We start from the raw sequence: 10,715 nt of genomic DNA on the forward strand, positions 1-10,715 counted from the left end.
TGTGAAAGTAAATCCCCACACAAATTATTGAATTCAAAATAAAAATGATACTTATTTTGCCCCACATCAAACCTTACCCAATCGGTCATGGACGTCCTAGAACATTTAGTTGAGGATAACGAAAAATTATTCAATGAAGCTTGCACCTGACCATTAATTGTGGATGGAAGATTTTGCACGTCTTAATAACTACAAGACACATACTTGAAATACTTTTGCAATTTTTTTCTCATGTACTCAATCATGTAGAATTGTCCACCACACTCTGGCGGCCTCCTCGAATAATTTTTCGAGGTAGACGCTATCCCATTCGGTTACCTTGGTAAATAGGAAAATGCTCTGCAAATGGTTTGGTAAAACAATAATAGTTATACAACTTTTAAGTAAATATAAATAATAAATTACAATTAACATTTATATAGAAATTTAATGAAAAAACAACAGTTTTCCAATATAGATAAATAGATAGAACAGAGACAGGAGGGCACCATTTCCTTGCGCAGACTTTTAGGAGAACTCCAACGGGTCCATAATGCTTCATCAATGACCAGTATATAAATTGTGAATAAACCATTCCACTGGGTGAAGAACGATGAATGAGAAATTTCACAGAGAGAACTTACAGGAGGGAAGTTCTTATCAATCTTCTAGAAGATATCTGTTTCTTCTGGCACCAAAAGCAAGTCTCTGAATAACATGGGAAGCATGAAACAATTAATTGATGGCAAGTAGGGAAAAAAACATTCCAACTTAATTGAGCAGTAATTAATCATTTCTTAACTGAGAATATCTGGGAATAAGCTTTCAGTCCAGTGAGAAAACGAATGTATGTGGGCCTTGTTGAACCATTGGCCGGGATAGATCTTATGTTTGGGACAAGGTATTCTGCGACCTGTAAACTCAAATGTTAACCGCCAGATTCAAAAATGGCAGATGCAAAAAATTATAAGCCTTTTAATGCTCTAAAAGATTAGTGCATTTGTAGTGTTAGTAGCGAAGTTCATTAAGGAATATAATGAAATTGTATGCAAAAATATTAATGAATCAACAAATATTTTAGGTCTCATTTGATAACCATTTAATTTTTTATTTTAGAAAATTGTGATTATTTTCTTACCTTTTCTTTGCAATAGTTTCCATCTTTCTAAAAGAATCATTTGAAATCATAACCAAATTCCAAAAACTAAAATAAGGTTTCGCTTGGATTATGAAAAAATCTCCAAAAAAAAATCAAAGAAATTCATAGGTAGAAGTAGAAGTAGTGTTGTTAAGTTTTAACTTTTAAAATCCAAATAGTCAGTCAAATTGGGACTTAATAAAATTCAACAAATGTGAATGAGATTAAGGGGAATTTTTCTTAGGCTTGAAACATGCGATGAAGGTCACTTTTAGAATACCGCAGACATGGACAACTGCATACTACGAAAAGATCAGTATGGGTATAACGAGATTCAAAACATTACCACTTCAGGCGGTTCCGCTAAGACATTGATGAAAAATTTCGCCTGCAAGAGGTCAACTATTTTAGTTTTTCAAAATACGTGAATTTATTAAGAAAAATTAATCTAAAATAATGTGTCCTCAACCTGCTTTGTATTAGCACCAGACATGAGAAGATCAGTTGTAACCATCCCCGGCTGCAAGACCAAATAACACAAAAAACGTTATAAGTAAAGAACGGAAGATGTAATTCTGTGGTGTTAAGATTAAGAACCTTTCTAACGGACCTTACATGATTTTTTTAACAATTTCAATATATTATAATCTCGAATATATCCCTTGGAATGTCAAGGGTCTTATATGCAAGATTCAAAATATCACGAAAAAATCAACACCAGAACAATATAAATAAAATTCTCAAGCAGTTTTGACAAATGGGTTGAGATAAAAAAATTTATACTCAAGTTGAAAGCATAAAATTGTGTACTAACACACCGAAAGATTGTGCACCACAACGTTTTTGACGTCCTCCATCCGCAATTCGGCCTGCAGATAATTTTTTAAAATTATGGAAATATTAATACTAAAAGAAAAAAAAAAGTCACTTATGGAACGTTGAATGACGAAAAAGGAATAGAAGAGTATAAATGACGGGAAAAGGAATAGAAGAGAATATGAATGAGGAGAAACAAGAAGTTAGATTCTTTATATTTCTTAACGACAAATGACAAACCCTTTTCAATTACTTTTTGGTTGCTTACAGAAACTATAGTACTTTAGAGTCTTGATGGCAGGGACTTTCCTAGGACTTTATTGTTAGATTCTGGTGGTATTTGGCTCTTGAAATGATTGTTCACCCAACAATATAGTCCAGGGATCTTCATGACTGAGGCCACCCCAGATAGACACTCCAAATGCTAATAGAGTTTCTTCCCAATATTATAAGTGGTCAAAATTGATCATCCTCGGTATGACTACTATATTTGAATCAAACAGAGCTGATGCAGATTACTCTATTTGCTGCATAACGCATCGATGCTTCCTATTTAAAGTACGATCCCGAATGAAACTAATTTATTAGTGTGTGTGCGTGATGAGTGTGTGCGTGTGAGAGAGAGAAAGAGGCTCAAGTAGCCAGTTTAGGATTAATAACAGAAACTAAATGATTGTTTTATTTTATTTAAGACATTAGCTAAATAAGGTAAGCAAGTACCTGTAATGACTTCGTTAAATGGACAACACTTCTTTTAGTTGCCCCATATGCAGCAAACCTAAGGAAAGACAGAGATCAACCAACAACATTTCTTTTTTTCAGTTACAGAGTAAGTGACCACTACATAAACAGGGTGAATGCATATAAATAACGTTAACCCACTTTAATAGCCTCCTTGAAAAAATAACAATTTGTCTTACCAAAAAAAAAAAAACAAAATCAATCATTACACAGTTTTCTAGCACAGAGTTTAGTCCACCCATAAACAAGCGGAGTTTTGCAGTCTTGTCTAGTATAGATATTCAAACTGATAATCCTAATAATTGCATATGAGATAATCCTTATATTCGTCAGAAATCCATCCATGTTTCAGCATAAAACTATTCGCTCCATCTTTTATTCAAGTAATGGAAATAAAAGGATCCCTGAAATTAGCAGATGCCATTGCACCGCTGCAATTTCCAAAGCAGGTCCATCATATAAGATTGAGCACATTGTGCATGTCATCTAAATGAATCACAGATTTCTCGTGCTTTTCCCATGTCTTCTCCATTCTTCTTAAAAAAATTATACATAAGATAACAGCATCATGACGACCTCAGACAAAAGAGAGAAAGCAAATGATAGAAAAAACAGCACCTAGGGGTAGGTCGTCCATCAGAACCAGCCCCATCAATGTTGAAAATATGACCCCCTCGAGGTTGGTTTAACATCATCTTTATTGCCTAAACAAGAAGTCAGGAACTATGCATGATTTACAAGCTAAAAATGTCAAAGAGTGTATGATGAAGCAGTACATACCTCTCGGCAACATATCATCAAACCAAGAGCATTTGTAGTGACAACTTCGCTGCATTAGAGAGTGTCTAAGGAATAAACCAAAAGGATTTCTATTTCATGTCATTGAGGTTTGGAGATCAGGAGTAACCTCACATGAGATCTTCATCTGATGCCTCGACCAAAGGCTTAAAGCTATAAGCATTTGATCCTGCATTATTGATCTGCATTGTTCTTGCAATAAGTTAAAATGGCAATAGAAGCAAACAAAATTGACCAAATTAACTATAGGGCATAAAACAACAGACTCGTCATATCCTCTCACGGCCTTCAAAATTGATCAACAATTTAAATAGAACAAAATGAAACGTTTTTAGTTCTTTTAAGTCCAGTTTCCTATGATATGCGGACATTGCCATATTGAAACTGTATATTATGAAAATGTACACTTTGTCTGAAAATATCTAAGAATTGTATTTGCTTTAGGTCAGCACTACTCAGGCCTCCATGACATGATACTGCTATTCACATCGTATGACAAACAAGCTGGGTTGAGGCACCTTTTTGGTGGACATGTCAATAGCATCAACATACAGGACAGATTTTTCTCATTTCAACAGCTACTATATCATAATTGATATCGTTATCTGTACTGTTTGCTTAATTACTCAAGTATGAAAGGAGTATACATGTATATATATCTTGTAATATCTGAATCATTCTAGGACAGACATCATGCTCTACTATCAAAAAATCTCTAAGGTTTCAATCGAGTTGCTATATTAATCACATCACAACCACCGTGAATCAATCAATAGTAAAAGAGACAAGTTGTAATTTAGATGGTCTCAAGGTTACAGATTTAAGTTCAAACCTTAGAGGCCACCTGCCTAATATATTCAATATCATATAGGTTTTCTTTTAGAGTGAAAATATCATATAGGTTCTTTGATGTCAAATAAACATATGTTCAAGTTATTAGAAAATAGAAATCAAGATAGCGACGCTCTTTGTGTAGAAGGCAATGAGAAGGAAGAATTTGAAGTAAATACCCAAATGTCAATATATTTAAGATTTTTCTGCACAAATGTGACTAAATTCTTTACATCCTCTCCTTCTCGCACGTCACATCTAGTACCCTGAAAAGGAGAATTAGAGTTAAAACAATGAGCTTGAAGCATCGGCAACTGCTTTAATTGTAAATATACATGGAAACAATGAAATGATAGAAAAATGGTAAATGAACTTCTGCAGAGAAAAATTTAAATGAAAAAGTCTAGCAGGAGGTACCCACACACGCTGCTCCCCAAATTCTTCCCTCAGGCTTTGAACAGAAGACTCAACCCTCTCAGCTGTTAAAGATTTGTGGAGCAAATGCAACAAACGTACCTCAAGTGGTGTTATTGTAAATTTAGTGCATTACATTAACAGACGAAACTTAAACTGCTTCATGATAGTAACTTTATTGTAAACTTAAACAGCTTTAACGAGTGCAAGTCACACCCTACTATGAAGCTGACAGTAACCATAAATCAAAATGGAAATCAACATAAAATTACAAAATCGTGAGCATCTTGATAATCCTAGACATTCCTGCCGAAATGGAGGAAAAACGAATCCACACGAGAACTATAAAGGTGCAAAATCTCGAGAATGACTAGAATCCATACCTAATCAATCAACACAAGATAATAATAATTAATGTGAACCAGGCTTAGGTCTATAAATTAAAAATAATTACAAACAGATGAGAACCCATATCTTTCAAATTCAAAAATAACGGAAAATTTTGAAATTCTTTGAGACAGAAATTCGTAACATGTAAAAGATTGAAACTACGGATTCAAGCTTCTCCAGATAGCCGAATTAGACTAATATCCTATAGCTGACAATATGGATGAAATAAATTACAAAAACAACCCCATGCCTATTTACAAAGTAATCTACAATCATTCAGAAAGGTGCTACCCTGAACAAGACTGAAAATGACGTCTACATGCAACGATTATATTAGTGGGTGAGTGGGTGTGTGAGTATTCAAAACAGAAATTCTTTAGTTAATGTTCTAAAATCCTGTACAGATATATTTACAGTCCTGTGGGAGCGTACATGAACGGGAGGAGAAAGAAGGTCGAGAAGAAGTATCATGATGATCATAGAGCAAATGTTACCTGATCGTGAACAGATGACAACATTGTCACCTGCTTTCAGAAACTGTTTGGCCAACGCGTATCCTATTCCTGGATAAATTGCAAATGTAAGTAGAAAACACCGAAGAATATGGAAGTCAAAGGCACTGAAGCGTCAAAGAAAATAAAATCAGCAAATTCTTCCGAAGCACTCATAAAAGAAATAAAAAATGAAAAGAAAAAGAAAACTCCATCAATCCCAAGGATCTGTAAGTAGATTAGAATACGATTAGAATTACCCGAACAAGATAATTGAGATAAGCATTTTCCGTGGAGTTGGATGGATATCCTAAGAAGAATTGATAGTTCATTGGTCCTCATAGCAATACAGTTAATAGCATCATATGTCCAGAGGCCTAATTTATTCGGTTTATGAATAACTAGGCAATTCAAAGTATATCTTAGCACTCCATTTAAAGGCTCAAATTTCAATTGTTTAGGCTCTAACCATATCATTTATCCATCTCTTAGCTAATCCTATTCCTGACAAATAAAACTTTCAAATAACTCTCCAAACATCAAGTTTGACTTCAATCATGTGGTATATGCTCGCGAATCTTAAAGGAACATTAAAGTTACTCATCCAAATTCCTAGTGTACACCTGAAACATCTATACACATATCTTCCATCTCTCAACAAAATACAGCCAGGAAGTTTCTCAAAATCAATTCCTACAAAAATTCAACATACAAATACACACTCCACCACCAAATTTTTCGTCGAACAGCAAAAATACAGTTAAACGACCACAGTACCGCAGTTCTTTCTTGAAAAAAGGACATCAGATGCCATAAGCAATAAATTCAAGCAAAATACAGCGAGAAACCAGCAGGAAATGGATAGATTCAAAAGGAAACCAAAACATAACGCAATGTGAAATAAACGAGAGAGAGAGAGACGAAATAAACACCGTCACACCTTTAGTGGAGCCGGTAATCAAAACGTTGTAAGGAGGAACCATCGGCTCCGTCTGCTGCAATCCTTCGGCCTTTATGGATACGGAATTCCACTTCACGACGCCACTCGTCGGAATGTTGGACACCTCGCGCGAACAACCTATGGAACGACTGAAACTCTCCAATTTGCAGAGTGATAGGCGGCGTATGCCGGAAGGAGGAGAGAAGAAGAAGCCATGGTGGTTATGAGAGATGAACGTGGCCGGGAAGAAGAGAGAGGAAGAAGAAAATGAAGCCATTTCGCGCGGTAGAAATTTCCAGAGCTCATTCGTTGGTTACTTATGGATAAAATTTGTTCTTCCTCTTTCATCAAGCAACGTCTTATTGGTAATCATCATTGTTACGTTTTACAAAAGGAATTAATTTATAACTAATTAAATAACTAAATTTTATAATTAAATTAAGCTTAAAAAATAATTTTCAATCTCTTTTAATTTCATCAAATTAACCTCCTCCGTCAATTTGGCTGCTAATTTTAACCCCAACAAATTGTAAATATCTATTAAATAAATTATTTAATTAAATTGAAGCTCGGTAAAAATGTAAATTTGGTTAATGCACAAAATCAATCATTAAATAACTCTAAATTAATATATATATAATTTAATAACTTTTTAATCTCTCTGATTGTTTTTTTTTTTTCCTTAATAAGTGATTAATAACTCTTTTTATTAAACTATACCTTATATTTTTGTCGCATATTGTGAGATCCTACGTCGATTGAAGAGGAGAACAAAACATTTTATAAGCGTACGAAAGTCTCTCCCTAATAGACACATGAGGCTGACAACGATAGGCTAAAACAAATAACGTCTACTAGCGGGGGGTTGGGGTGTTGCAAATGGTATCAGAGCCAGACATCGAACGATGTCCAAGTAAGGACGCTGACCCCAGGGAGTGGATCGTGAGTAAGGACTATAAACCTCTCCCTTGCGCGTTTTAAAAACTTAACAGGAACCTCATTTCTTATATGGGTCTGGTTTGAAAAGCATTACTTACTTGGGTCTAGAAGTCTATTTCTAGTCGAAGCATTTTAAAATCTTGAACGAAAAAGGTAAAAGTAAAATCTGATTATTTACATATCAATTAGTTTTTTATTATTTTATTAGAGGACCTTGTTAAATGAACACGACCCTCCACAATGGTATGATATTGTTCACTCTGAGTATAAGCTATCATGGCTTTGCTTTGGTTTCTCCGAAAGGTCTCACTGCAATGAAGATATTATTATTTGATTATAAACCTATGATGATTCCCTAAATTAGCCGATGTAGGACTTTTATCATCCAACACCTCCTATCGAACAAAGTACATCGTCTCCCCTTAATCGATGCTCGACTCTTTTTTCTCTTGGAGTCATTTGACATTTGAGGATTCTACTCTAAATTTAGGGTATAACTCTGATACGATGTCAGATGAACACTACTCTCCCAATGGTATGATATTGTCCACTTTGAATCAACTCTCATAGTAACTCTCATAGTTGAGCTTTGGGCTTTCTAAAAGGTCTCACTCCAATCGATATAGTTTTCATTTATTATAAATCCATAATAATTTTCTAAGTTAGCTGACAAACAGTTTCATCGCCGCCGCCATCATCGCCCCGCCGATCTTCTTCATTTCCGCCACCAGTCCTAACGTTGCGGCCCCTTCGACGCTAGGTTTTTCCTCCTCACTGTCTTCTTCAGCCCCCGACGATTCACCGACGAATATCGCAACTTCTTGCCACTATGTTATCTCTTTCCTCTGAGATTTGAAGTCTGATTTCTTCGTCGTTTCCGATTAGACGACGGCAGCGCAGGAACCCTAGCAGGTAATTTGTCGCAATAATTTCCCCCTTCCTTCACTCCGTTCGTCGATTTCTGATCGTAAGGCGGCGGTGCCTGAACCCTACCAAGAAATTTTTCGCGATCTTCCCCTACCTTCGATCTGGACATAATGATGTGAAGAACGTTTTTTCGAAATAGGCCATAGATTCCGGTGACTAAGCGGCCGGCCGGAACGGTAAATTGACGAACGAATTCTGTTCGATAGACCTTTATCAGATCCTTGGGCAGTCTTCGTAGAAATCGTAAAATTTCACAATTAACAATAAAAAAAAAAATTAAAAATTAAAAAAAGGTTCCAATAATTTCCAAAATTTTAATTTTTATTTTAAAAAATATAATTAAATATTCGAAACCTAATTTACCTTGACGTGTAACGGTTCATTATATAAATAAATAATATCAATTATTTTTGTTAATACTTATAAATAATTTTACTCAAATTCTTTTTGAAAAAATAACTAAAATTTAAAATTTAAGGATATTTTTGTATAATTTGATGTTATAATATTCGTTATACAATTAAACTTTGAAATTTTCGTATAAATCATTCGATTTTTAATATGACTATCAAAGACGGAAGATCACATCATCAATTTTTTAAAATAATAATTTACACATCATTTTCAACCGTTGGATTCGAATGGACAACTATATATTATCTTTATAATTTAAAATAAAGTAAATTGAAAATATAAAAATATAAAAAATATAGAAATTTGATGCACGTCTCATATTCATTACGATCGGGATGAAACATGGTAGGTTGGAATCTTATGCCATCCGTTCCAAACCAACCCATTGTTTTTGTAATTTATTTATTTATTTTGTCTATGCTTTTCATTTTATAACTCATTTTCTCGTGGGCAACTCGATTCCTTTCTCCACTGTTTGGGTGGGAGTTCTATACCTTTACGTGAGGAATATTTATAATTTATGTTAGATTTACTTTAGAGGGAAGATAATCATTTTTTTTATTCGTTCATCCCGATCCTTTATTAGGTAGTGGATGTCCATTTTAGTGGAGACAAGAGATAAAGATTCTTTGTTAGTGTAGAGAACGAAGTCGAGAGTCGGAAAAAAAGTATCGAGTTGAACAGGAGCTGGGATGGGGAATTAGGGGTGTTCATATGACCCGATAACCCGACAAACCTGAACTATCTAACTCAAACCATAAAGGTTGTGTTGGGTTAGATTTTTTTTTCCTCGGTTTGGGTTTGGTTAAATTTTTTGAAAAGTGAAATTCAAGTCGATTTGTGGATTGATATTTTTGTGATTGGGTCAGCTTGACCAACTCAACCAAATTAGAAATAAGGTTACAATTCTACCTTACTTTTAAGATTATTATGAAGACTTTAAGGGAATAATTTTTCACATACATAAATGTAAATATTCAATTTATTCATATTCAAGTGCACAATAACATCGTTCTTCACACACGATTCAATTACGGGTATCGAAATACATAAACTCTATTATGTACATAGAAGATGATCATTATTCGTTATGAACGTAAATCTTCATTTGGATGGAACTGACGATTTATTTCTTCTTGGAAAAGGTAACAAAAAGAGTCTGATCATGCAGTCTTGCAAACACTCCGTCTAGGGAGCATGTGTCGTCGATCGATATACATTCGTTCAAACGAATAATGTTGAATAGACCATCTTGTTTCTGTCCAGTAACTGTAAGAGTCCTTGTGGCTGCATTCAAGGTGATTTGTAGTCGATTCTTTGGAAACCCTAAATAAGATCGATTAAATATATCAATTTAACCACCTATATATATACACACACGTACGTGTATGTATATAATCTTAGTTGAATTTACCTGGAAGTTTCATGCTCAGTATTCGACTGTGTTCCTCTTCTGCCCATTTTGTATCGGGAGAAAACGGTTGATCTGAGCGAGTTACGTCTCCCCAATCTTGTTCCACGATCTGGCTCGACATCGAAAGAGCTTTCTAGCTTACGTTCGAAGAGGTGAAAAAATTCGAGGAGAAGGGTAAAATGGTAATTTTCTCTTTGAAAGTGCTTCTATCCACCACCAAAGAATGAGGTAGATGGCTATGGAATTGGGTGTTTGTACATGCAAGAGAAGAAGCATTTATATATGGCTCTTTCTATTTTAGCTATTTTTTAAAAGCTTATTCTTTTCACTTTGGCTTTGGCTTTGTTTTGAGGCTAAAGGAATATAGGGAAAACAAAGTATATCTTTAGATTGTTCCGATTGTATATCGATATTTTTAATAAGTTTGGCAAGAGGTCGGTATGCTTTTGTTTACCTTGTCGAATAAGAAAGCTCAACGCATGT

The 10,715-nt window shown here is 34.6% G+C and overlaps 1 protein-coding gene and 1 long non-coding RNA gene across 3 annotated transcripts; both read right to left on the bottom strand.

Moving 5' to 3' along the window:
- Positions 1-204: 204 nt before the first annotated feature.
- NOL (NYC1-like protein) lies at positions 205-6,871 on the bottom strand. 2 transcript variants are annotated; one of them, XR_002817096.2, is made up of 15 exons: positions 6,539-6,871; positions 5,602-5,670; positions 4,721-4,782; positions 4,483-4,569; positions 3,587-3,654; positions 3,455-3,503; positions 3,293-3,378; positions 2,654-2,711; positions 1,936-1,986; positions 1,587-1,637; positions 1,464-1,505; positions 782-892; positions 624-687; positions 489-535; positions 205-339 (listed from the first exon to the last, which is right to left on the bottom strand). XR_002817096.2 is itself a non-coding variant. In XM_023694667.2 (14 exons), exons 1-13 carry the CDS (start codon positions 6,813-6,815, stop codon positions 640-642), a joined length of 1,059 nt encoding a protein of 352 aa, XP_023550435.2. In that variant the 5' UTR covers positions 6,816-6,871; the 3' UTR covers positions 350-535; positions 624-639. The 2 variants fall into 2 exon arrangements, 1 of the variants encoding a protein (XP_023550435.2); XM_023694667.2 differs by lacking the exon at positions 205-339 and having other exon boundaries at positions 350-535.
- A 2,911-nt stretch (positions 6,872-9,782) lies between these two features.
- Positions 9,783-10,595, bottom strand: LOC111808588 (uncharacterized). Its single transcript, XR_002817097.2, has 2 exons — positions 10,233-10,595; positions 9,783-10,144 (listed from the first exon to the last, which is right to left on the bottom strand). It is a non-coding gene; the product is annotated as an uncharacterized LOC111808588 (long non-coding RNA).
- Positions 10,596-10,715: the final 120 nt, after the last annotated feature.

This window comes from Cucurbita pepo, chromosome 13 (genome assembly GCF_057944985.1).
Source record: "Cucurbita pepo subsp. pepo isolate OVF chromosome 13, ASM5794498v1, whole genome shotgun sequence".
Taxonomy (NCBI): Eukaryota; Viridiplantae; Streptophyta; class Magnoliopsida; order Cucurbitales; family Cucurbitaceae; genus Cucurbita; species Cucurbita pepo.

What these genes read in the sequence shown, in the direction of transcription:
- NOL (XM_023694667.2), bottom strand. Translation starts at nt 6,815, where the DNA reads ATGGCTTCATTTTCTTCTTCCTCTCTCTTCTTCCCGGCCACGTTCATC. An exon ending in ATTTAACGAAGTCATTACAG is followed by an intron (nt 1,987 to 2,653) that starts GTACTTGCTTAC and finishes AATTATCTGCAG; the next exon opens with GCCGAATTGCGGATGGAGGA. An exon ending in CTTATTCCCAGATATTCTCA is followed by an intron (nt 688 to 781) that starts GTTAAGAAATGA and finishes CATGTTATTCAG; the next exon opens with AGACTTGCTTTTGGTGCCAG.